The sequence below is a fragment of the Somniosus microcephalus genome, chromosome 29 (assembly GCF_052327205.1).
Source record: "Somniosus microcephalus isolate GS21.2 chromosome 29, FLI_Smic_1.0, whole genome shotgun sequence".
NCBI classification, from domain to species: Eukaryota; Metazoa; Chordata; class Chondrichthyes; order Squaliformes; family Somniosidae; genus Somniosus; species Somniosus microcephalus.
Genome location: NC_141015.1, coordinates 39,338,433 through 39,365,530, shown reverse-complemented (window position 1 = coordinate 39,365,530; position 27,098 = coordinate 39,338,433). Strand labels below are relative to the sequence as shown.

The 27,098-nt window shown below is 48.3% G+C and overlaps 2 protein-coding genes across 2 annotated transcripts in view; both read left to right on the top strand.

Moving 5' to 3' along the window:
* Positions 1–7,665, top strand: part of LOC147098678 (cadherin-23-like) — a 54,030-nt gene extending 46,365 nt beyond the window's left edge. Inside the window, exon 9 of the mRNA XM_085969992.1 lies at positions 7,406–7,665. Within this exon, the coding sequence (XP_085826118.1) occupies positions 7,406–7,665 (260 nt within the window). The remainder of the gene's footprint in view (positions 1–7,405) is intronic.
* A 2,168-nt stretch (positions 7,666–9,833) lies between these two features.
* Positions 9,834–25,978, top strand: LOC147098677 (cadherin-23-like). The gene is made up of 4 exons (XM_085969990.1): positions 9,834–10,049; positions 12,208–12,360; positions 19,389–19,502; positions 25,773–25,978. The coding sequence occupies exons 1-4, from the start codon at positions 9,881–9,883 to the stop codon at positions 25,976–25,978; spliced, it is 642 nt and encodes a 213-aa protein (XP_085826116.1). The 5' UTR covers positions 9,834–9,880.
* The last annotated feature ends 1,120 nt before the right edge of the window (positions 25,979–27,098 follow it).

Below are 27,098 nucleotides of genomic sequence, written 5' to 3'. Positions count from 1 at the left end.
TGAGAGAGCCGGGATGTGGAAGCTAAAGGTTGTGCACAGAAAGGTTTGTGGGATTGCAGAACACACTGCCCCCCACCCCCCGCCCCCCCAACAACATAGATGTGAAATCAACTGAAGCATTTAAAATTGTAATACAGGAAGCTCTCGTTTAAACGGCACCTAAATATCCAGAATTCTCTCTTAACTGGCAAAATTCATACTGCGAAAGCAACACCTCAATAACTGGCAATGTTGCCGAGTTCGAGTCTCCCGTGGTGGCCGAGTTAGTCAGTGGGGGTAGTTCTCCAAACTGCCACTACTCGGCTTCTTGGCGCTGCCGGAAGTCCGAACACCTCAATAACAGGAGTCTGACTCTCCCGCGCTGTAGGTGAGTACCCAATTACTGTATACTGCACATTTCTTGATTTTTTTTATTTTTGTTTGTTAAAAATAGCCTCGGTAGATAACCCTCTCCGTCATCCGGAATTTTTGATCAATCGGCACCATCCCGGTCCCGTCGGTGCCGGATACCAAAGAGTTTCCTGTAGATACTTGGGAAGTCAGGAGATTAAAGGTTATAGAGAAAGGGCAGGGGATCAGGGCACTAAAGATACAGCTGCCAGGGCGAGCAAAATGACAGATTGGGCTTGAAGGATGAACGGCCTACGCCTGTTCCTGGTTCACTTGTGACTCTCTGCAAATACGCACTCGTGACTCCCTGACACATACATGCATATTTGCATTAAAAAACAACCAGGACGAGTGAAAATGGCAGTTTTGGGCGAGTAACAAAAACATCTTAATCGTAGAATCCCCTTACAGCCACAAGCTTCAAGTTGTACAAGTTGAACTGAATGTTACACATTCCTGGTCTTTGCTACTCATACATTCAAAAGAGCAGCAATATTTTTGACTCTTGGACTCCCCTTCCTGGTCCCAGAGAAAATCCATGTTTCACCTTCACAGCCCTGTTGCAGTCTTGAATTTTTCTACAAAAAGCACAATACTGCAGATGCTGGAAATCTGAAATAAAAACAGAAAATGCTGGAAATACTCAGCAGGTCAGGCAGCATCTGTGGAGAGAGAAAAACAGAGTTAATGTTTCAGGTCGATGACCCTTTGTCAGAAGGCTCATCGACCTGAAACGTTAACTCTGTTTCTTTCTCCACAGATGCTGCCTGACCTGCTGAGTATTTCCTGCATTTTCTGTTTTTATTTTTGAATTTTTCTACCTTTTTGTTTGTCCGTTTTAGATTCATTTACCAAACGGTTCTGTTGAAAGAGGAAGTCCCTGGTGTCAGCCTTGGCTCAGTGGGTAGCACTCTCGCCTCTGACTCGAAGGGTTGTCGACTCAAGCCCCACTCCAGGAATTGAGCACACCGTCTCAGGTGACACTGCAGTGGAGTACCGAGGGAGTGCTGCGTTGTCAGAGGAGCCGTCTGTCAAGTGAGAAGTTCAACCAAGGTCCCGCAAACACTCTCATTGATGCAAAAGGCTCCATGACAATTATCAAAGAACAGGGGAGTTCTCCCCGGTCCCCTGGCTAATATTTATCCCTCAACCAGCATCATTAAAACAGATGAGCTGGTCATTATCTCATTGCTGTTAGTTGGACCTTGCTGTGCGCAAATTGGCTGCCGCGTTTTCTTACATAACAGTGACTCCGCTTCAAAAGTACTTCATTGACTGTAAAGCCGTTTGGGATGTCCTGACGACATGAAAGATGTTATATAAATATAAGTTCTTTTTTCTTTCATTATACCTGGGTGTGATGGCGGTAATTAGTTCATCCTTGTCTGATTGATTATTAGTAAGATACGATAGCAAAATACTGCGGATGCTGGAAATCCGAAATAACAACAGAAAATGCTGGAAACACTCAGCAGGCCAGGCAACATCCGTGGAGAGAGAAACAGAGTTAACGTTTCAGGTCGAAACCCTTCTACAGAACTGAGAGAGAAAAGGCAGGAAATGAAACAAAAGGCATTATTAGTAATATTATTAGTAATATCTCTTCTTTCCATAACTCTCCTCATGACGATCCAGCCCACGCACCCATCCTGAGGAGGCGGGCACGCGACGCTCTAGTCACTGGATAGCGGCATCTTGAGAACATTCAAAAAGGTGTTTACAGTGTCGCCATGTTTCCCCTCCCTCCCCTAAAAAAGAAAGACTTGCATTTCTATAGAGCCTTTCATGACCATCGGACGTCCCAAAGCGCTTCACAGCCGATGAAGTACTTTTTGAAGTGTACTCACTGTTGTAATGTAGGGAATGCAGCAACCAATTTGCGCACAGCAAGCTCCCACAAACAGCAATGCGATAATGAGCAGATCATCTGTTTTAGTGATGTTGGTTGAGGGATAAATATTGGCCCCAGGACACCGGGGAGAACTCCCCTGCTCTTCTTCAAAATAGTGGCCGTGGGATCTTTTAGGCCCACCCGAGAGAGCAGACGGGGCCTCGGTTTAACGTCTCATCTGAAAGACGGCACCTCCGACAGTGCAGCGCTCCCTCAGCACCGCACTGGGAGTGTCAGCCTGGATTTTTGTGCTCAAGTCTCTGGAGTGGGATTTGAACCCACAACCTTCTGACTTGGAGGCGAGAGAGTGCGGCCCACTGAGCCACAGCTGCCTTCCCGTAATAAAGCTGGCGTTGCCGTAAGTTGAGTGCCAGAATTGTGCCGAATTGTGCTCTTTAAAAGTGACTCCTTGCTGCACCGAGGAAATGATCTTTCTTTTTTCACGCTGGGCTTTTTGCTTGTCGATCATCCGGTTGGTGCTCTGCTTCCAAGCTTTTCAGTTGCGTTCGCTGTGTGATTGACACCCCTGTAATAGGCCAGCCTCTTATCTGGCGAACTTGATGTGCCGTAATTTGGATCTGTCTCCTTCCTTACTGTAAGCCTGCACTGCAGCTGGGTAAGTAATCGGGAAAATGCACGACATGGGTCTTTACCCTGGCAGCGCAAAACACTTCTTGCAGTTAAAATTCTGCAGAGAATTTCTACAAATCCAGGAAACGATGCTGGCCATCCCCAACACAAACTCCACGCAGCAACACCAGATATTTTATGTGTGTGACCTGCTGACACTGGTTTGGTATGATTGTGCGTGAGTAAATTAGCATTAACCACATGCGTATGTGCACTACCAAGACCTGATCGGTGGAATTTACTTTTTAAAAAACCAAGATTTGCATGTAGCGACTTAGTGTCGGCCGTGGCTCAGTGGGCAGCACTCTCGCCTCTGAGTCAGGAGGTTGTGGGTTCCAGTCCCGCTCCAGGGACTTGAGCACATAAAGCTAGGCTGACACTCCAGTGCAGTGCTGCACTGTCAGAGGTGCCGTCTTTCGGATGAGACAGTAAACCGAGGCCCCGTCTGCTCTCTCAGGTGGATGTAAAAGATCCAACGACACTATTTCGAAGAAGAGCAGGGGGGTTCTACCCGGTGTCCTGGGCCAGTATTTATCCCTCAATCAACATAACAAAAACATTATCTGGTCATTATCACATTGCTGTTTGTGGGAGCTTGCTGTGCGCAAATTGGCTGCCGCGTTTCCCACATTGCAACAGTGACTACACTCCAAAAGTACTTCATTGGCTGTAAAGCGCTTTGAGACGTCTGGTGGTCGTGGAAGGCGCTGTAGAAATCCAAGTCTTTTTATCATGTGTCTCAGAAACGTCTCTCAGTGCTTTGCAAACTTTGAAGTGCAGTGACTGTTGTTATGTAGGCACAGTCACGTAATACACATTCAGCCCAACAGGTCCGTGCCGGTGTTTATGCTCCACACGAGCCTCCTCCCACCCCCTCTTCATCTCACCCTATCAGCATATCCTTCCATTCCTAACCTGAGTTCCTGTCTTGAGTGCGGCGCAGAAACTCTCTCCGAATGCTTTGATTCACTACCTCATAGTCTTCTCTTTTCAATCTTCATTGATGTTTTCTCACCCCTCCGAAAACCTAAACAGACGTTTGTCGGCCATGCGATCACAACGGTCAGATGTAGATTAAAGCTCCTTCGATGTGGACACCACGAGGAAGCTCTTTGCGAACTGAATATACGCCGTGGCCTGGAGGTTGCCGTCCTGACGACAACGATGGACGAGCGGTCAGCGATCTCCTTTGAAACTGACTGCAGCCTCAGGGTGCAGCGCCTGCGCATCCCAACGCGGAAATCCTGAAGTCGCGGTCAGTCATTCACTGCTCCGACACTGGCTGCGCTGTGGCCCCTCCTCCCTCGCCTGTGCCCCCCCCCCCCCCCCCGGGTCCCGTAGCCGGCAATCACTGAAATCTCTCAAATCAGGGAAACTGACGAAAACGTGGGCTTTTCCGCAGTAATATCGCTGTTAAATTCCCCATTAAAAGGTAGACCCTTTGGGTGTAGGTTAGGTGTAACTGGGGTTTTATCGCCGAATTAACTGCTCAACAAAAGTTATGGCCCTGAAAAACTCTTTGTGGAATGTCAAATTTATCCATTTTAATAAAATTAACATTTCTAAGAAATTATTTTTTAAAAATTACATTTTTTTAAAGTTCATCTTTATTTCAGGTTTGCCTTTTCCCCGTGTGAGAGCCTCAATCTTTGTTTTGCTCCCTGTAACACTTTTGAAAAGTTAGGATCAAAGGAATTTACCCACTTCCTGGTTCTCAGTTGGTCTGCGCAAGTCCTGCATTGCGATTGGCTGCTCAGACAGACTTGTTGACGCCACAGCAGCTCGCGCTAGGGATTCCCCATTCACTTGCGTTGATTGCAGTCGCGGGTCGGGAAAAGCCGAACTTCTCGCCGCGGGGATGGCGAGATCTTTGTGGGAAGCGTGCTTCAGGGCCGGCGACGCGCGCCTTCGCTTCGCCGCTGGCCGCAGATTCCGGGCCCGCGGCTTTAGCACGCTTTCTGCCTTCAGTGCAGTCGGGCTGACCCCATCACGGTCTTTATAGCTGCTGTCACTGCCGCAGTTTGTAACCATGCTGAATATTGCCATGATTACAGCTGAGACGGTGGGTTAAGGCTATATTTATACTGTAGCTCCCGGTCAGCTCCAGTACTGCTTGCAGCCAGGCAGCCTCTTATCTAAACTGCTTGGCACATAGAAACATAGAAGATAGGAGCAGGAGTAGGCCATTCGGCCCCTCGAGCCTGCTCCGCCATTCAATGCGATCATGGCTGATCATCCAAATTCAGTACCCTGTCCCTGCTTTCTCCCCATATCCCTTGATCCCTTTAGCCTTAAGAAATATATCCAACTCCTTCTTGAATATATTTAATGAATTGGCCTCTACTGCCTCCTGTGGTAGAGAATTCCACAGGTTCACCACTCTCTGGGTGAAGAAATTCCTCCTCATCTCTGTCCTAAATGGCTTACCCCTTATCCTTAGACTGTGACCCCTGGTTCTGGACTCCCTGACCATCGGAACATCCTTCCTGCACCTAGTCTGTCTAGTCCTGTCAGAATTTTATAAGTTTCAATGAGATCCCCTCTCATTCTTCTAAACTCCAGCGAGTATAAGCCTAATCGACCCAATCTCTCCTCATACGTCATTCCTGCCATCCCAGGTATCAGCCTGGTGAATCTTCGCTGCACTCCTTCCATGGCAAGAACATCCTTCCTCAGATAAGGCGAACTAAACTGCACACAATACTCAAGGTGTGGTCTCACTCTTTCGCTCCGATTCGTATGCTCCAGGTCAGGAGAGAGCTTGGCTCCTCGCTCTTACATTTTAAAAGTTTTGACAGCGTGGACAGGAGCATCTGATCTGCACGCTCCATATATTTATAGAAACTCCGGCTATGTTTAAATTATTTAAAAGTTGCCGGGTGGTTCAACTGGCCCCTGAGGCCTTTCTTGAACTCAGTTGGAATTCACACTGAGTTCTACTCCACGCGCTGTCAAACCCCAGCAGTGTGCATCTGCTTCCCAGTGTTACACAACTCCCTCTCAACAGAAGATCAAGCCCCGACTCTGCACTTACAGTTTCATTTTTGCAGCTTCACAGCGACAGTAAAGTTAGAGCACAAATGCGTGTCAGCTGTGGCTCAGTGGGGAGCCCTGTCTCTCCTCTGTGTCAGAAAGTTGTGGGTTCAAGTCTCACTCCAGGGACTTGAGTACAAAAATCCAGGCTGACACTCCCAGTGCAGTGCTGAGGGAGTGCCGCACTGTCGGAGGTGCCGTCTTTCGGATGAGACGTTAAACCGCGGCCCCGCCTGCGCTCTCAGGTGGACGTAAAAGATCCCACGGCCACTATTTGAAGAAGAGCAGGGGAGTTCTCTCCTGAGGCCATGACAGGCGCTAGATAAACACAAGTCTTTATTTACTTTTTACCCTAATATATTGGAAGGAAATGACCAGCAATTCGCAACAGTGAAGTTAGAAGTAATTCAGAAACAATTTGTTTAATCTGCATTTGATTATTCACAGGAATCTCTTTGACGAGAAATATTGGAAGGAAATGACCAGCAATTTGCAACAATGAAGTTAGAAGTAATTCAGAAACAATTTATTTAATCTACATTTGATTATTCACAGGAATCTCCTTGACGAGAAATGATGCAAATTCTATTTGATCCGTCACCCAGTTTTGTATTAGCCAGGCGATTGAGCAGGGTCCAATATCAGCTTGGTACCCTCGTATCTGAGTCAGAAGGTCGTGGGTTCAAGTTCCACCCCGGGATTTGAGCACACAGTCTGTCTTGTATTTCAGTGTGGTACTGGGTGCTGCATTGTCGAAGGTGGCTTTCTTGAGATGTGATGTTAAACCGGGGCTCCGTCTGCCTGTTCTACTCGTTTGGGTGGACACCAGAGACTCCATGGTGCTATCATAAGAAGAGCAATCAGTTCTTCAGTAGTACGATAGCAAAATACTGCAGATGCTGGAAATCCGAAATAACAACAAAAAATGCTGGAAAAACTCAGCAGGCCAGGCAACATCCGTGGAGAGAGAAATAGAGTCAATGTTTCAGGTCGAAACCCTTTGTCAAGACTTGAGTCCTGACGAAGGGTTTCGACCTGAGACGTTGACTCTATTTCTCTCTCCACGGATATTGCCTGGCCTGCTGAGTTTTTCCAGCATTTTCTGTTGCCAGTTCTTCAGTAGTAACATCCCTCCCTCAACCAACGCTAGCAAAAAACTGATTTAACTGGCCATTCACCTCTTTCCTGTTTGTGGGATCTCACTGTGCACAAAATGGCTGCCACGTCTGCCTGTACAGCCGACTTTACAATAACTTACTGTTGGCAAAGTACTTTATGATGATTCTGAGATGAGATATGGCGCTAATCAGATGTAAGTAAGTCTTTCCTTGGACTGTCTCCAAAGCATTACAAAGCAGGGCAGAACCAAGCTACAGCTCTCACCGCTCCTCCCCGCACCCCTTTAAGGCTGTTTTTAGTATAGCTGCTACACTTTGCCTTATTGCTTTTACCCTGTTGCAGAGGGAAGGCCGCCCCTACGAGCCAGCGGTAGCACCACCGTTGCCGTGAACCTGCTGGATCTAAATGACAACGACCCACTCTTCCAAAACCTGCCGTTCACTGCCGAGGTGCCGGAGGGCCTGCCTGTAGCCTCTTCCATTTTCCAGGTAACTGCGTCCGAGGTGCTTGCACAAAAAAAACATCTCGACTTGTTAGAATGTGCGATTTGTGTAGCTGCACAGCTTGTGGCGGACAGCGTGGGCGAGGGCGATGTTTGTTGAATGAGTAGAGGAGGATTGGGCTGGGTCAGGGTGGGACTGTTACATGTTGGGATGGGGGGAAACCCTCGCTTGCTCGTCCTTTGGTTATGCCACAGGTGCAAATACATTTATCCCAGTTCTAAATACAATGGCCCAGAAATTCGGGTCGGGGGCTTCCCGCGGGTGCAAGCCTCCGACCTGCACTTACCTAGCGCGCCGGCCGTTGTGCTGTGGGGCCGCGTGGGATTCCGATCCTGGGCCTCCTCCAACTGCCGGCGCGCAGTGCTTGCGTATCCCGGGGCGCAGTTAGTTCGATGCGTCCCCTGGGATCACGTGGGCCATGGAGAGCCAATGGTAGCAGGGAATGCTTCATTCATAAGTTTGACAGGAAGACCTGTCAAATCTATAAATACTATAAGCCCCAAAACATAACTAAATCTTAAAATAATTTTTTTTTTAAATCACATTTTTAAAATAAACTATAAATTACATGAAATAGCTATTTTAAACAATAATTTAAATTTTTGAAAAAATTAATTTAATTTTCTAACGGGGCTAAAAATAAACTTACAGGAAACTTTTTTTTAATCCGGCACCGACAGGACCGACGTGGTGCCGGTTCATCAAAAATTCCGGATCACCGAACGCTATAGTAAAAGATACGGAGCTGAGAGCTCCGTATAAAGCAACAAACCCTGTTGCTTAGCAACAGGTTCAGAACAATGGCCACAAGTTGCAAGCGTCTCTGTAGCTTAGCAACAGCTGCAGCCACATCCTTGCACAGCAACAGATGGAGGAAAGCAAGTAATAAAAGTTACCTGAACCTACTCCTGAATTTTGCCGGTTAACCGAGATTTCCGGTTATTTAGGTGCCGGTAAATCGAAAGTTTCCTGTACCTTTCTTTAAAGTATTTAAAAATAATAAACCTGTGGAAAAAATGTTTTAATTTTAATTAATCCACCACTTACCTTGTTAAAAGCAGGCCTTGCGACTGCTTTTTACATGTCTAACTTCTGGAGACTTACCCTCCCGGGAAAACCTGCAAAAAAAACGTAAGTTCGATGCGCATGCGCTGCCTCTCCTGCGCACGCGTTCGACCTCTGAACTCCTCCTTTCAGGGGAACGGAAGTGCCGGTTTCCCGCGCATGCGCAGTGCATGCAGGAAACCGGCACTTCCATTGGGCTTACGGGTGAGTACCCCGTGCGTACTCACCCGTGGAGACCCGAATTTCTGGGCCAATATGTGGAAAAGTTTAACTTAGGGAAGGCAGGTAGTGGCGCGATGGTGGAGAAACTCACGCGAGCTAATCGCGTTGCTTTGGCCCCTGTTTCAATGGCGATGTTGACCGGTTCTGTTAAAATGAGTCGACGACTCCATTGTAACGGAAATCCCACACGAGCACGTTCAGCGTTCTTCCACTAAAATGGCACACAAGGGCCAATTCCTTGATCTTGTGAGGAGTCGAGCTCGCAAGGTGCGAGGGCCAGAAAACTCCGGCCCTCCGCGTTCTTGTGTTCCCGCGTTCCGAGCTCCAACAGCTTGCCGGGCGCTGGCAGCTCTGACGATGCAAAGCCTGAATCGCGGATCGAGCTGTCGGGACATATGACGGGGACCGCTGGTGTCCTGTCGCAGCCGCTTGATGCTCTCACTTTGATCATTCCTGAAACTATCTTCTGACAGCTCGTTCCGGAATCTGTAACTCTCTTCCCCCCCAAAAAAAGCTGTTGAGGCTGGGGGGACCAATTGAAAATTTCAGAATTGAGATTGACAGATTTTTATTAGGCGAGGGTATTAAGGGTTACGGAACCAAGGTGGGTGGATGGAGTTGAGGTACAGATCAGCCGTGATCTAATTGACTGGAGGAACAGCTGAATGGCCTCCTCCTGTTCCTCGCCCTCGTCCTCAACTATCTCCAGGACCTCAGCCTATGCTATTCCTGCAATCTCCTCCAGCCTCGTATCTCTTCCCACACCCGTTCATCCTCTGCCCTGTGGTGTTTTGTGCACCCCCTCCGCCCTGCTGGAACGAGCTCGAGGGGCTGAGTGGCCTCCTCCTCTTCCTAAGTTCCGTGAGGGTGCCCTCCTCTCCCCTACCTGTCCAGTTTACCTTCACCCTTTCTCCCCAGTTGTTTCTGTTCAGATGACTTCCAGACACAATTCTGCTTCCCTCTTCTCCGATGCTAGGTATCCGTGCTGGATCCAGATGAAAGTTTCAATGGATTGGTTACTTACTCCATGCAAGTCGGCATGCCCAGATTGGACTTTGTGTTAAACTCCAGTACAGGCTTGATCACTTCCACCGCGGTGCTGGACCGAGAGAGGATATCGGAGTATTATCTGAGGCTAATAGCCAGCGATGCAGGGATGGTGCCAAGGAGTTCCACTAGCACCCTCACTGTAAGGGGTAAGCAGCAATAGTCTTGAAGAGTAATGCAGGCCATGTACAAGTCGTCTTCCTTTGTATGGTGGTCACAAAAAACAAATCAAATGTCAATATCTAAGTCAGATATCCAGGCCAAAGCTTCCGGTGTAGCAGTGTGGAGATCTCGTAGGCTGCCTGCGAGGGCAGTGCTCAATGATGTGCTCCAGGGTCTGATCAGGAGCTCCACAGTTACATGATGGGGATGCTTTAATCTTCTATCTGTGGAGAAGGTGGCAGCATCTACCATGACCGGTTCTGAGGCGGTTGATGGTTGTCCACTGTTGGCGAGGAAGGTTTGATCCTTCAGGTTGTACTGAGGGGTCCTCTATAAGGAATCCATTTGGTTATGTCGCAGTTCTTCCAAGCATTTCGCTGTGCAAGTGACACTCTTAGATGATGCGAGAACTTTATTGTACGCGCCCGAAGAGTTTTCCGATATTCAAGGGCATAGAAACATAGAAGATAGGAGCAGGAGTAGGCCATTTGGCCACTCAAGCCTGCTCCGCCATTCAATGCGATCATGGCTGATCATCCAAATTAAGTACCCTGTCCCTGCCTTCTCCCCATATCCCTTGATCCCTTTAGCCTTAAGAAATATATCTAACTCCTTCTTGAATATATTTAATGAATTGGCCTCCACTGCCTTCTGTGGTAGAGAATTCCACAGGTTCACCACTCTCTGGGTGAAGAAATTCCTCCTCATCTCAGTCCTAAATGGCTTATCCCTTATCCTTAGACTGTGACCCCTGGTTCTGGACTCCCCCCGACCATCGGGAACATCCTTCCTGCATCTAGTCTGTCCAGTCCTGTTTAGGGTGTTGTTTAATCAAAGGGTTCGGCAAGAGGTTAGCGCGTGAGGGTCCTCCAGTGCTGCCATTAAACGGCCTGTTTGATTAGAATGGCTCATTCACAACTTGGAGCAATCAAAATTGTTGAGTTTTTTGTTTAAAACTTGGATGTTTTATGCAACAGAGAAATAACCCATAAATTGTTAAAAACTGAACTGCCGGAAAAGCCCAGCAGCATCTGTAAAAGGACGCGATGGGTTAAAGTTTCGGGTGTGGGCTCCTCACCTCAAGCATCAACTGCAACTTTACAACAAAAGAAACAGTGACCCACCTCTCTTTTTCAAGCTTGCTGCGTATTTCCAACAGTTTCTGTTTTTACTTGAATTCCAGCTTTTGTTTTGTTTGAAATTTTTAAATGATTATTAACTGGGCGTGCTGGTATTTTCCGCATGAGGTGCTTTGTTCTCCATCGCTTTATTTTCGAGCTCTCGTTGGATCTCCTTGGGCGCCCGTCCAGTTGCCCCAGCTGAGAGGGCAGGGGACAACCTCCTCCAAGGTCTCTGCCCCCACCAGGCTTGACCAGGCCCACCAAACAATGCAGAGGAGCGGCCAACTCGGGCCCCTCTCGATTTCCTCCCCCACCCAAAGGAATTAATTCTGGGTCAGTTAAAAAGAACAGGAGCAAAGGGAATTGAGATTCACAGAGATATTAATAAATCTGTTTTGATTGATTTACAGAGAGCGTAGAGATCTTGGGTGCGGGGGGGGCGGCGGCAGAGAGGGGAATCCGTGATTGAGGTGGTCATGCACGAATGCGGAAGGAGCAGGCTTAATGGGCGGAAAGGCCTTTTCTTGATGTAAGCTTTCTTATGTTCTTACGAAATCCATCAAGCCTGCCCCACGCCAGAGCATCGTGACTAGACACTTCTTCCCTCCCCCTCAGCCCCGGAGACACGTGATCTCCTGGTGGAGACGGAAAGCAGAGAAAGATATTTAAGAACATAAGAACACTGAGCAAGAGCCGGCCATTCGGCCCCTCGAGCCTGCTCCGCCATTCAATAAGATCATGGCTGATCTTCTACCTCATCGCCACTTTCCTGCCCGATCTCCATATCCCTTGATTCCCTTGGAGTCCAAAAATTTGAATTCTAAGAATGTACCAGTTTGAATAAGCACACGTCTACTTGCAGGTTGCTAGCATTTGTGGTGGGGGGCTGGGGTTTCTGTCCACATTAGCTAGAAACTCATTCACACCTGGCTCATCGCTGAGGGATCATTTCTTCCAGCTCTCCCGTCGTCTTGTCTCCGGTGTAGTTCGTAACGTCGGCCTTGGGCTTTTTTTTGTGTTCCAGTGATGGACGTGAACGATGAGACTCCGACCTTTCGCCCGGCTATTTACAACATCTCCCTGTTGGAGGACGTGCCCAGGGATCACCGGGTGGTCCGGCTCAACTGTACTGACGCTGACGCTGGCCTCAACGCAGAGCTCAGCTACTTCATCACAGGTGGGCGCCTTGCACAGAGTGTAAGGATGGGTGGAATAAACGGGTCTTTTTCCGAGTGGCAGGCAGTGACTAGTGGGGTATCGCAGGGATCGGTCCTTGGACCCCAGCTATTCACAATATATATTAATGATCTAGACAAGGGAACTAGATGTAATATCTCCATGTTTGCAGACGACACAAAGCTGGGTGGGCGTGTGTGCTGTGAGGATGCCGAGAAACTCCAGAATGATTTGGACAGATTGGGTGATTGGGCAGAAGCATGGCAGATGCAATATAACGTGGATAAATGTGAGGTTATCCACTTTGGTGGCAAAAACAGGAAGGCAGATTATTATCTGAATGGCAATAGATTGGGAGAAGGGGAAGTGCAACGAGACATGGGTGTCCTTGTGCACCAGTCGCTGAAGGTAAGCATGCAGGTGCAGCAGGCGGTTAAGAAGACAAATGGTATGTTGGCCTTCGTAGCAAGAGGGTTTGAGTACAGGAACAAGGATGTCTTGCTGCAGTTGTACAGGGCCTTGATGAGACCACATGTTGAGTATTGTGTGCAGTTTTGGTCGCCTTATCTGAGGAAGGATGTTCTTGCCATGGAAGGAGTTCAGCGAAGATTCACCAGGCTGATACCTGGGATGGCAGGAATGACGTATGAGGAGAGATTGGGTCGATTGGGCTTATACTCGCTGGAGTTTAGAAGAATGAGAGGGGATCTCATTGAAACTTATAAAATTCTGACAGGACTGGACAGACTAGATGCAGGAAGGATGTTCCGGATGGCGGGGGAGTCCAGAACCAGGGGTCACAGTCTAAGGATAAGGGGTAAGCCATTTAGGACAGAGATGAGGAGGAATTTCTTCACCCAGAGAGTGGTGAACCTGTGGAATTCTTTACCACAGAAGGCAGTGGAGGCCAATTCATTAAATATATTCAAGAAGGAGTTGGATATATTTCTTAAGGCTAAAGGGATCAAGGGGTATGGGGAGAAGGCCGGGACAGGGTACTGAGTTTGGATGATCAGCCATGATCTCATTGAATGGCGGAGCAGGCTCGAGGGGCCGAATGGCCTACTCCTGCTCCTATCTTCTATGTTTCTATGTAAAGCGAGTGTTTCGTCACAGAGCAGCATCAATGTTCCCCCTGATTTTTTTGCGGGGGGGGGTGGTGCTGCGCGGCCCGTTCACAATTTCACATCGGAAAAAGCCGGTCCCGGTCTTAGATGGAACGTTGAGCAAAATCCCACAAATTTCCCCACCATCCCCCCCCCACCATCAGATCCTGTCCTCATCGGCACATCAGTTTGAACCAGCAATGTACTTTTTCAAAGTTGTGGCGTCCTCGCTCTCTCCGCTCGCCTGGCAGCGGCGGTTCTGTACCAGCTGCTCTCACAGTCACCCCTGTCTGCTCGCTGCTCACTCCCACCGATTGCAATTAGAAGTCTGAATTAAAATGCTGGCAAGCGGAGCTGAGCTCGTGCAGACCGTAAAGATTTGATGTTCACCTGCAAGGAAAATATCCCCTGGCCCATAGCTATCCCTCAACCAACATCACTAAAACAGATTGTCCGGCCATTATCACATTGCTGTTTGTGGGAGCTTGCTGTGCGCAAATTGGCTGCCGCGTTTCCTACATTACAACAGTGACTACACTTCAGAAGTACTTCACTGGCTGTAAAGCGCTTTGGGACGTCCGGAGGTTGTGAAAGGTGCTATAGAAATGCAAATCTTTCTTTGTACAGGAAACTCTTTTTTATCCAGCACCGACGGGACCAACGTGGTGCCGGTTTATCAAAAAGTCCGGATTACAGAGTTATAGTTAAAAGGTACAAGAGCCCCGTACACAGCAACAAATCCAGGCTTCCCTGTTGCTTAGCAACAGGTGCAAGAAGCCCGGCCACAGACCAAGCGTCCCTGTTGCTTAGCAACAAGTGCAGGAACCCCGATTACACAGCCACAGATCCAGGAACGGCCACTAATATGAAGTAAAACTTACCTGAACCTACTCCTGAATTTTGCCGGTTAACAGAGATTTCCGGTTATTTAGGTGCCAGTAAATCGAGAGTTTCCTGTAATTCAGTTCACGTCAGCAGCATTTAATCAAAAAATGTTAGTCGCTCAACAGTATATTAGGAACAGGAGGAGGCCATTCAGCCCCTCGAGCCTGTTCCGCCATTCAGTTAGACCATGGCTGATCTGCATCTTAACTCCATCTACCATCCTTGGTTCCGTAACCCTTACTAGCCTTGCCTGACAAAAGTCTTATCAGTCGAGGTATAGCAGTATGGAAGTACCTGCTGTCATTTTCACCCCTCTTGTTCATTTGTGTGAGTAACTAATTAATCTGACGAAAGATCTTCGACCTGAAACGTTGACTCTTTTTCTCTCTCCACGGACGCTGTCCTGGCCTGCTGAGTGTTTCCAGCGTTTCCTGTTGTTATTTCAGATTTCCAGCCTCCGCAGTATTTTGCTATATAATTAATTTGGGTGTCGGCTTGGCATGGTTGTGGTAATGTTTGCCTCTGAGCCCGAGTTTCATAGATTCAAACCCAACTACCAACAAGAATCTAGGCTAACACTTCAGTGCAGTCCTGAGGGAGTGCCGCACTGTCAGTGGCGCCATCTTTGTGATAAGGCCCCATCCGCCTGGCCAAGTGGATGGAAGTTCTCTCACTGTCTGAGCCAACATTCCACCCTCAACTAACACGTGACGCTGGAAATCTGAATTAAAAACAGAAAATGCTGGAAAAATTTCTCCTGAATTCCTTATTGGATTTATGAGTGACTATCTCCTACTGATGACCCCTAGTTTAGGATTCCCCACAAGTGATTTTTCTCAACAACTGCCCTGTCAAACCCCTTCAAAATGTTAAGGACCTCTATGAGTTCACCCCTCATTAAAATAAAACCATGATTTATTTTAGTGACTGCTACAGGCACCTTCCTACCTTGAAACCTTGCATCTCATCAGAAAGAAAGGCTTGCATTTCTCTAGCGCCTTTCACGACCTCAGGACCTCCCAAAGCACTTTACAGCCAATGAGGTGCTTTTTGAAGTGTAGGCACTGTTGTAATGTAGGAAATGTTCGGCATGGTTTTCAATGCCAAGGATTTAATTTCTTCCTCCCTAAATAAAACCCAGCAGTCCTGAACACAGAGTGATATTTAACCAGTTCTGACGAAGGGTCTTCGACCCGAAACGTTAACTCTGTTTCTCTCTCCACGGATGCTGCCTGGCCTGCTGAGTTTTTTCCAGCGTTTTCTGTTGTTATTTCGGATTTCCAGCCTCCGTAGTATTTTGCTGTCGTGATATTTAACTTGTTGGTTTGAGGGAGCTCTAAATCCAAATAAGCCAGGTCTGTCTGTGAGCACGGTTCCATTTAGATAATGTTTAATGGATGTTTAAATGATGAGGCTTAGCAGAAATGGCCCGAGGGATTTGATCTTTCAGTGGAATGTGAAGGAAGGATTTTCACCGATCCTATCGCCCCTCGTTACAGCTGTGTGCACTGCAGTGAATCCTTTCTACATTCTAAATGTAAAAAGGTCATTTGAAGTGAGAATGTGGGATTGGCAACTGCGAGAAATTGACTTTCAGATTTTTTTTACGGCCGGATTCTGTAGATTCTGATGATGTCAGGCAGGTAAAATTCTGCCGCAAGAGAGAACAGTTTGGACCGAGATGCGCAGCGAGTTGTTGTGATCTGGAACGCGCTGCCTGACAGGGCGGTGGAAGCCGATTCAATAGTGACTTTCAAAAGGGAATTGGATAAATTCTTGAAGGGGAGAACATTTGCAGGAATCTGGGGACTAATTGGAGAGCTCTTTCAAAGAGCCGGCACAGACACAATGGACCGAACGGCCTCCTTCTGTGCTGTGTGATTCTATGATTCCAAGTTTTCGACCATTTGCAGAGGAGGAATGCTTTGTACTTCGCATTCAATCACAGTTTGAAGGGACTTGTAAGCCGTGATTGAGGAGCCCCTCTGGCCGATGCCTCGTCATGCGTTAATCAGCATTGCTTGACGTCAGACCCTGACCTTTGAAAGCTGCAAAAAGGACCTGAGACGCAACAGTAATAGGGTGGAAATTGTTATGTTCATTAATTTTCATTTCTGTTCTGCCCACGTTTCTTCCCCTTGTAGGACACAGCACCGACAGCAGCATTTTCACTCATTACAATCGCATCATTATTGATTTCACTGAAAGTCTTCGCGTGCTTTCGAGCTAGCTCGCTGGCTTGGCATATTTTCACCACATTTTCCAAATTTAGTTCGGTTTCTCTCAACAGACGTTCCCTGACTTTTTTTATCATGAATACCAAACACAATCTGGTCACGAATCATGGATGATTTCAGCTCAGAGAAATTACATGTCTGTGCTTTCAGTTTCAGATCAGTTATAAAGCTAACAAAAGTCTCATTTTGTTGCTGTGTCCGAGAACGGAAGATGTATCTTCCATAGGTCTCATTCTTTTTGGGAGAGCAATGTGCATCAAATTTTTTTAGCACATCTTCTAATTTTTCTCTGTTCTCCGCTGGATTAAATACAAATGTATTAAATACCTCTATCGCCTGTGGGCCTGCAACCGTGAGCAGCAACGCTATCTTCCTTGCGTCTGGCTTCGTACCGAATCCGATGGCTGCAATGTAGAGTTCGAATTGCTGTTTAAAAGTTTGCCAATTGTAGTCGATTTTTTCTGAGATTCAAACGCTCTGGTGGCTTCAAATTCTCCATGTCGCTTTTCACAATTTTCAGCAGATCTTCACCACCCTGGTACCATGTTATGTTCATTAATAAATAGACATTCTTATTATGAACACAGCTAGCTTTTGCTAGTTACTTTTATTGAGCACATGTGGACTTGTACAGCATCTTGTAGAGGCTTCCATCTTGACTGCTGCCTTGTGGGTAGGCTAGCCTCATGGGTAATGTAGTCTTAATATAATATATAGCTGGGTAGTGTAGTCTTATACATACAGCTATATACAGCTCTACTGCTCCACCTAGTGTCCACCACAGAATGACATGTTATTGATCACTACAGAAATTAGACTGCCGCTCTCCTCATGCGGTGTGATCGCCTCGAATTCCTCTCTCTGCTGCTTTCTGAGTGGAGCAGAGAGGGGTTTTACACGGGCGTATTGCGCAGAAATGCTGCTCAAACTATCGACTGACCCAACGATTAAATAGTAATGTGAGCTAACGTTGAAGATGCTGGGTGGATCCAGGACAAAGCAGTCCGCTTGATTGGCACTCCATCCACCACCTTAAACATTCACTCCCTCCACCACCGGCGCACCGTGGCTGCAGTGTGTACCATCTACAAGATGCACTGCAGCAACTCGCCAAGGCTTCTTCGGCAGCACCTCCCAAACCCGCGACCTCTTCCACCTAGAAGGACAAGGGCAGTAGGCGCATGGGAACACCACCACCTCCAAGTCACACACCATCCTGACTTGGAAATATATCGTCGTTCCTTCATCGTTGCTGGGTCAAAATCCGGCCGCGATCTTCGGTAGCGCCCCCTGACTTACTGCCGGACGCTATGTCCGACAGGGTCAGGGGGTCCTACCTGCGGCCGGGGCAGCTCAAATTAAAGGGAAGGTGCCGGGCAGCCATTTTTGTTGCTGGCCGCCTGCCAGCATCTGCCCCCTCTGCCGTCCCTGGCCTCCTCTGACGCCCTTCCCCCCCCTCCCGCGGAGTGCTGTGAATCTTTGGAATTCTCTACCCCAGAGGGCAGTGGAGGCTGAGTCGTTGCGTATTTTCAAGGCGGAGATCGATAGCTTTTTGGACTCTAGGGGAATCGAGGGATGTGGGGATAGTGCGGGAAAGCGGAGCTAAGGTGGAAGATCAGCCATGATCTTATTGAAGGGGCTCGAGGGGCCGAATGGCCTCCTCCTGCTCCTATTTCTTATGTTATGTTCTTACTGCAGTGGCGCACAGGACTGCCACGGGCGGGCCCTTCACAAATGGTTTATGAATGTTGCTTTTTCCGAGAGTCACTGAAAAAGCAGCTGATGCTTCTTTCCAATCAATGTAATGATTTAAATAATCGGAAGGAGGTTCCTCTGCTAATGGAAGCTGCAAATATGAGCAACTGATAGCGCTGCACCTGAGTAAACCGGTATGTGCGTTACTGCTGGAAAAGGGCCTCTAGGCCCAAATGCCGGTCGTGTTTCCATGTTTGAGGAGCCGCGTCGGATTCATCTTGAACTGCAAGCGTTGCGGTGGGAGGAGCGTGTACAGGAAACTCTCGTTTAAACGGCAACTAAATAGCCGGAATTCTCTATTAACTGGCAAAATTCTCGCTCCGAAAACAACACCTCAATAACCGGCAATGTTGCCGAGTCCGAGTCTCCCGCGGTGGCCGAGTTAGTCAGTGGGGGTAGTTCTCCAAACTGCCACTACTCGGCTTCTTGGCGCTGTCGGAAGTCGGAACACCTCAATACCCCTGTAACAGGAGTCTGACTCTCCCGCGCTGCCGGTAGTCTCTTCTGATCCGCCATTTTACAGGGGTACTGTGTGTCTCCCACGCTGCTGGTAGTCATTGCATTGCATTACCCTCAACTGGCAGTACTGTACTTAATCAAGCATCTTCCACCATCCATTTAACACAACATCCTGTAGGTGAGTACCCAATTACTGTATACTGCACATTTCTTAATTTTATTTTTATTTTTCTTTGTTAAAAATAGCCTCGGTAGATAACCCTCTCCGTCATCCGGAATTTTTGATCAACCGGCAACACGCCGGTCCCGTCGGTGCCGGATACCAAAGAGTTTCCTGTCCCTCAGGAGGGTTTCCCATGGATATCCTCCATCAGATTAGACTGTCTGCCAATAGGAGCGAGAGATTGACCACAAGTACACTGGGAGAGCACGTTGCAGTGCACGGGAAGCGAGCGACATCAACTGTCCACCTGATCTCTGTTACCGTGCCGGCAAACAGACCCTGTCTGTTTGAATCTTTCAGAACTTTGTTTCACCTGAAGCCAACACTTTAGTCTTAATAATAGTATTGCAACTTGATCTTTCAGGTGGGAATAATGATGGGAAATTCAGCGTTGGATTCAGGGATGGAATTGTCAGGACTGTGGTGAACCTGGACAGAGAAATCCAAGTTTCTTACACTCTCATTTTGGAAGCTATAGGTGAGTAGTCTGTCAGTAGATTTCAAATACAAAATTGCAGGATGTCACGCTGTCGTTTCAAAGACCAAAATAAGAAATCTCTTTAGTCTGCGCTCCTCCAATGCTGGCCTCTTGCGCATCCCCCGATTTCCTTCACCCCACCATTGGCGGCCGTGCCTTCAGCAGCCAAGGCCCCAAGCTCTGGAATTCCCTCCCTAAACCGCTCCTCCTCTCTACCAGTGTTCCCTCTAATTTTCTTTTCCCTGCGCGGGACCTCGCGATTGGTGCGCAGCCGCGCACCTTGGGGAGAAACATTGCTCTCTCTCCTCCTGTAAGACGCTCCTTAAAACCCACATCTTTGACCCAGCTTTTGGTCACCTGTCCTAATAGCTTATGCGGCTCGGTGTCAAATCTTGTCTCAGAATGTTCCAATGAAGTTTTACTATGTTAAAGGCTTTATATAAATGCAATTTGTTGTTGTAATTAAACACTATTGTTAAAGGTGTAATAAAAACAGAAAATGCTGGAAATACTCAGCAGGTCAGTCAGCATCTGTGAAGAGAGAAACAGTTTTGACCTGAAACGTTAACTCTGTTTCTCTCTCCACAGATGCTGCCTGACCTGCTGAGTATTTCCAGCATTTTCTGTTTTTATTTCAGATTTCCAGCATCTGCGGTATTTTGCTATTGTTAAAGGTGTATTGTGTTTTAATGGGGAAAAAAAACCACTTGCCAAATAAGTTTGATTTCGGGAGAGAAGTAATGGTGTCTGATTCTACCCACATGATGCCATCAGTAATGTGTGTCGGTGCCATTTACCCATCTGTGTTTCAAACAAAGAAAAAAAGGCTTTCTGAGCAGTTCTCAAATGAATAGAGTCCTTCAAATTTTGAAATTGGCCACATAACCTGGACTGACACTGAGGGAGCACTGCACTGTCTGAGAGGCAGTACTGAGGGAGCGCTGCACTGTCGGAGGGGCAGTACTGAGGGAGCGCCGCACTGTCGGAGGGGCCGTATTGAGGGAGCGCCGCACTGTCGGAGGGGCCGTATTGAGGGAGCGCCGCACTGTCGGAGGGGCCGTATTGAGGGAGCGCCGCACTGTCGGAGGGGCCGTATTGAGGGAGCGCCGCACTGTCGGAGGGGCCGTATTGAGGGAGCGCCGCACTGTCGGAGGGGCCGTATTGAGGGAGCGCCGCACTGTCGGAGGGGCAGTACTGAGGGAGCGCCGCACTGTCGGAAGGGCCATATTGAGGGAGCGCCGCACTGTCGGAGGGGCAGTACTGAGGGAGTGCAGCGCTGTCGGAGGGGCAGTACTGAGGGAGCGCCGCACTGTCGGAGGGGCAGTAATGAGGGAGCGCTGCACTGTCGGAGGGGCAGTAATAAGGGAGCGCCGCACTGTCGGAGGGGCCGTATTGAGGGAGCGCCGCACTGTCGGAGGGACAGCACTGAGGGAGCGCTGCACTGTCCGAGGGGCAGTGCTGAGGGAGCGCTGCTCTGTCGGAGGGGCAGTGCTGAGGGAGCGCTGCACTGTCGGAGGGGCAGTGCTGTCGGGGCAGCACTGAGGGAGCGCCGCACTGTCGGAGCTGCCATCTTTCGGATGGGACCTTAAACCGAGGCCCCCATCTGTTCAGGTTTCTGGAGCGGGACTATGAACCCACTGACATGAATCAGTCATTCCTGAAAGAAAGACTTATGAAATAATACTGAGCGGCCTGCGGGTGGCGCTGTCCAGGGAGAGTATAAATACTCGGGCACGGGCCCAGCTTGCGCAGGACATTCTTAACAGGAACTAGTGAAGGACACAACTAGACCTCCATGTTGTAAAACTGTTGATTAAAGCTTTGTTTAACGCTTAGACCAAGTGCCAAGTAGTTTTCTTACGTCACCCACAACCTTCTGACTCAGAGGCAAGAGAGTGCGGCCCACTGAGGGGAGGTTGTAGTGGGTTGGTTGCTGGCTTACTTGGCCAGAGATTGGTGAGTGCACCAAAGAGGTCAAAAAAAGAGGAGAAAATAAAGATGATTTAAAAAAAAAGAATAAAACGACTTAGCTTGCGAACATTGCCAAAAGTAAGAAATCCCAGCGAGAAAGGTTATTTGAATTGATGACAACCTCACATTATCATACAAGGGGCTGATAGAATGTGACATAAATTGGCTTATGCTGAATGGTTAAATCCTTTGAAATTATGTCAGATTTCTTTTACCTATTATTATTTTTGACATTTACATTTATTAGTAATAAAAAATCATTGTTGTCACATTGTCCTATCTGGGCACAAAGGAAATGTTAAAAAAACAAAATAGTTGCATCTCATAACTTAAATTGGATTTTACATAAGTCTCTGAGCAACTTGTTTGCAACACAAGAGCTTTGGCAATAATCAGACAGATCCTCGGCGAGGCTTCTGGTGATGCTCTTGTCAGACTAGCCCCTGAGTTGGTACGTTTATTTCTGGTCACTGAAGCAGCTTAAAGCTGTTAAGTCCTGCAGGCTGTGTAGGGAAGAGTCAAAAGTATGAAGTAGCCAAATTATGGACCAGCAAAATTGAGACCCTTCAGCCTCAACAGGAGGTGACTGAGAGGGGATCCTCCAGCACCACACAACACACCAAGCAGATTAGAAAAGGCTAATTGGAGCACTGTTGCAAGTTAAGCCATGACCAGCGGGTCTAAGGGCACAGGTTCCCTGGTAACGAGTGAATTCAGGACTGACGTCAGGAAGCTCTTCTTCATACAGAGTAATAATCAATACCAGGAAAGGTCTATGGGGATAAGAGTGAAGGTGTTGAGGCTGCCGCAGAACACGAATGGAGGCCGAACCGATCTGAGGAACACATGGCTTTTTATTACATTCTCTTGAGAGATGGCTGCCCCAGCTCTTCTCTCTGCTAAACCCGAAAACTGAATGAGGGCGACGCCCGCGCTTTTGTGTACACACTGAGGGCGACGCCCGCTCCTTTGTCATGCCTTAAAGGCAGCATGCTTCTTAAAGGCAAGGTGCCCGATTTATTGCTCCCCCCAGAATCCGCTTAGGAGGTGTGGATGAGACGGTGCGGCGGTCTGATGGGCCGGCCGGAGCGGCTCTTGTAGGACGCCGGTGGACGTGGAACGGCCGGGCGTGGAGCAGCCGGGTGTACTGGCTTGAGGGCAGGTCGGCCGCGTGGCGGTGGACGAGCTACTGGGACCTGCTCACCGGGCTCCGAGTGTGCTGGCTTGAGTCGGTCAACCGACACTTTTTCAGTCCTGTCGCCCACTTGTAGGGCGAAAAATTTGTCCCCAGCCTGTAGCACTTTGTAGGGCCCGTCGTACGGGGGTTGAAGGGGTCCGCGGTGGGCGTCGTGCCGGACGAAAACGAACCGTGCCTGGTGCAGGCTTAGCGGGACGTGTGAGGTGGATTCGCCGTGCCGGGCAATGGGCACCGGGGCGAACTGTAGCGCCGGTGAGGCGAAGTCGTGGCGTTGCTGGTCGGCTGACCAGGGTGTCGTGGCGGTGGGCAGGAACTCGCCGGGTACGCGCAGCGGCTGGCCGTACACGAGCTCTGCTGCCGATGCGTGGAGGTCTTCTTTAACCGCGGAGCGCAGGCCGAGGAGGACCCACGGGAGTCGGTCGGTCCAGGCGCCGTCCTGGAGGCTGGCTCGAAGAGATGCCTTCAAGGATCTGTGGAACCGCTCACACAGTCCGTTGGCTTGGGGGTGGTACGCTGTGGTGCGGTGAATGGTCACCCCGAGATTGCCTGCGATGGCGGTCCAGAGTTCAGAGGTAAATTGCGGACCTCTGTCCGACGTCATGTCGGAGGGACGCCGAACCATGCGACCCAGGTGCTGACGAAGGCTCTGGCGATGTCGGCGGTGGTGGTAGAGGTCAGTGGAATTGCCTCGGGCCAGCGCGTGGTGCGGTCGACGATTGTCAGCAAGTGCATGTGGCCTTGCGACGGCGGCAGGAGCCCGACGATGTCCACGTGGATGTGGTCGAATCTACGTGAAGGGACGGTGAACTCCTCGAGGGGTGCTTTCGTGTGTTGCTGCACCTTGGCCCGTTGGCAGGCTAGGCAGGAGTTGGCCCAAGTACGCACATCCTTGCGAAGGCCGCACCAGACAAAGCGGTTGGCTACCAATTTGATGGATGCGCGGGCGTCGGTGTGGGAGAGGTTGTGGAGAATCTCGAATACCCGGCGGCGCCAGGACGCTGGGACGACGGGCCGAGGTTGAGATAGGGATATGTCGCACTTGACCGTGACTGCGGTCGGGCCGCAGGCGACATCGGCCAGGCGTAGCCCTGGTAGGTTGGTAGGTGCGGAGAGCAGATCAGGGTCCGTGAGCTGGTCTGCTGCGAGTTGAGCGTAGTCGACTGCCAGGTGTGCGGCGTGGATGGCGGGGCGGGAGAGGCGGATGGAAAAGTGGATTGCGCCCGTTTAGGTGGCGATCCGCCACACAGGTAAGAACGCTGGAATCTTTTAAGAGGCAGTTCGAGCCTGTGAGGGGTTGCGGGATAGTAGGTTTATACGGAAGAAATAGGTCATGGAACCTCCACGTCCCGTACTTGTCATTGTGATTTATAAAACAAACATTTCTGCAAATAATTCTTTGAAGAGCGATTTCCGGTGATAACCTGTAGTAAAATCGACTTGAAATAATAGAAGTTTACGTCTTGATGGCAGTCAAGTTTTTCTGAGCCAGTGTGTGTTCAATTCTGACGCCATTCATTTCCTTCAACAACTTCTCACTTCATTGGCCTGCATAACAGTGCCTGCCCTTTCAAAATACTTCAGCGCCTGTGAAGCACTGTGGATGCTTCCTGATGATGTCATCATAGAAGGTGCCAACACAGAAATAGGTGGTTCAGCCCATCACGTTTGTCTTGGTGTTTATCTGCACATGGTTTAAACACTATCTCCTGCTCGCTCCCCATACTCTTCAATATTCCTTTCTCAAGCAACTATCTGATTCCTTTTTACAAGATTTCTGCCTCAACAACGGTTTATGATCGATAATTCCACATTTTAATTACCCTCTAAGTGATTTTTCCAACCCTATATAACTGCTCGCTCTTTCTTTCTGTCTCTCTCCTTCCCTCCTTTATTCCTGTCTTTCTTTCTTTCCTTCCTTCCTTCCTTCCTTTCTTTCTTTCTTTCTCTCTTTCTTTCTCTCTACCCTTTCCCTTCCTTCCTGTCTTTCTACTGGGGACGGGATTCTTACCTTCCTCCAATATTCCCCTTTTCTGTTCTTGCGAGTTTTTGGCTCCTCTTAAAAGGAGATCTTTAAATACTGTGTACAATCCGCTTTCTCCGTTTTTTTTTCATGTAACTAAAAGAAGTCAAAACTAATGGGGAAAAATAAAATTCTGGCATTGGAATTTTGGAAAACTGACATACTCAGCATGATGCCAGTTTATGATGCATCCTATCAGTTCTTTATATAATGTGAGATTGTCATCAATTAATTCAAATGATCGATCGCGTTTGGATATCTAACCTCTGGCAATGCTTGCAAATGTTGTGGTTTTATTTCTTCAGAGTGTCTATTGACATCACTGCATCAGCCAATGAGTTGTAGGCAGGGCTCACGGTTAAAGGTCTATTTTACAGCAGAGTCTGTTTAAACAGTGCACTACAGCAAACAGTCCACAGAGTCTATTTAAAAAGAGTCTCTACGCACTTCAGCAAACAGAACTCATGACCGAAACTGCAGCAAAGTCTCCTGATAAAAGCAGGATTATTTCTCCCAACAGTGAGTGGAGGATAGTTACACAATACAAATTATGTGTGTAAAATCCATCCCAGTCACTCACAGCAGTGGGGGTCTCCAGGCGTGATTACCCAATCATCTCCATTCGAGCCAGGAATAGCGGTGTCACTACACACAGCCGTATTTCTTAAAGTCTTTTGTAAACTCCGTTATCAACCTCTTTGGCCCTCACAGCAGAATGTCAGTGTGACTTCCTCAAAACTCATTTCCTTCCACTGCTGTCTTTACTTTTGTGCATATAATTCAGTTAAGTTTTCTTTTCCCTGTCGACTAATCTTTAATGATTTAGCTTAAGTTATTTCACAGGTGTTTACCCTGAGGTAAGAGATATTTTTGGAATTAACTAGTTGCCTGAGGAAGACGACCACCGGACGTCCCAAAGCGCTTTACAGCCAATGAAGTACTTCTGAAGTGTAGTCACTGCTGTAATGTGGGAAACGCGGCAGCCAATTTGCGCACAGCCGGAGAAGAAAACAAAACTGTTAATTGTTGGAATTGAGTCTGCAGGTTTCTGAGTAAATGACTTGCTGTGATCTTTGTGCAGATAATGGGCCAGCGGGTAGCAGAAAGACCGGGACTGCGACGGTGTACATCACCGTGCTGGACGTGAATGATAACCGACCCATCTTCGTGCAGAACACCTTTGAGGCGAGTGTCCCGGAGAACATCAGTGTGTCTGGCAGTGTGGTGCAGGTGAGTTGCTCTGGATGCTGCAGACCAGCCAATCTGAGAAAGAAACCTGAACCATGAGGCTGAAACTTGTCAGTGTTTTATTAACGATCTATCTCTGTAACCTCCTCCAGCCCTACAATCCTCCAAGATCTCTGCCCTCCTCCAATTCTGGTCTGTTGTCCACCCCCCCCCCGCCATCCCTCCCATCGCTCCACCATTGGCGGCCGTGCCTTCAGCTGCCGAGGCCCTAAGCTCTGGAATTCCCTCCCTAAACCTCTCCTCCTCTCTCTCCTCCTTTAAGACGCTCCTTAAAACCGACCTCTTTGACCAAACCTGCCCTAATATCTCCTTATGTGGCTCAGTGTCAAATTTTGTTTGATAATCGCTCCTGCGAAGTTCCTCGGGATGTTTTACTGTGTTAAAGGCGCTGTATAAATGCAAGTTGTTGTTGTTGATTGTTCTCTGTTTTGTTAATCTGAACCTTGCTCATGTTGCAAAGACAGTTAAAAGAATGAATTTGCAATCATATAATTCCATATCACCTCTCTCAGGATGTCCTACAGCTCGTCACATGTAATGAAATACTTACAAAGTACAGTGACTGTCGCGGCAAAGGTGAATGTAGCAACCACTTTGCACACAGCAAGGGAACGGTAGTGTAGTGGTAATGTCACTGGGCTAGTAATCCAGAGGCCTGGACTAATGATCCAGAGACATGAGTTCAAATCCCACCACAGCAGCTGGGGAATTTAAATTCAGTTAATTAAATAAATCTGGAATAAAAAGCTAGTGTCATGAAACTATCGGATTGTCGGAAAATCCCATCATGGTTCACTAATGTCCTTTAGGGAAGGAAATCTGCCGTCCTTACCCGGTCTGGCCTATATGTGACTCCAGACCCACAGCAATGTGGTTGACTCTTAAATGCTCTCGTTGTAATTAACTGCTACAAAACATAATAAGAATGAAACCGGACATGTTTGGGCCTGGGTTGATGCACTTGGGTGATTTTTCAGTTTGCGGCTGTATTTGGTTGAGCTGTTACATCAAGGCCTCATCTGCCTGTTCAGGTGGGTGTTGAAGATCTCATTGCAATATTGGAAGAAGGGCAGTGAACATTCCCAGTGTCCTGGCGAACATTCCTTCCTCAACCAACACCATCCCAAGCAGATTAACTGGTAATTCATCTCATTGCTGT

What these genes read in the sequence shown, in the direction of transcription:
- LOC147098677 (XM_085969990.1), top strand. Translation starts at nt 9,881, where the DNA reads ATGCAAGTCGGCATGCCCAGATTGGACTTTGTGTTAAACTCCAGTACA. An exon ending in GCTCAGCTACTTCATCACAG is followed by an intron (nt 12,361 to 19,388) that starts GTGGGCGCCTTG and finishes TTGATCTTTCAG; the next exon opens with GTGGGAATAATGATGGGAAA. An exon ending in TCTCATTTTGGAAGCTATAG is followed by an intron (nt 19,503 to 25,772) that starts GTGAGTAGTCTG and finishes ATCTTTGTGCAG; the next exon opens with ATAATGGGCCAGCGGGTAGC.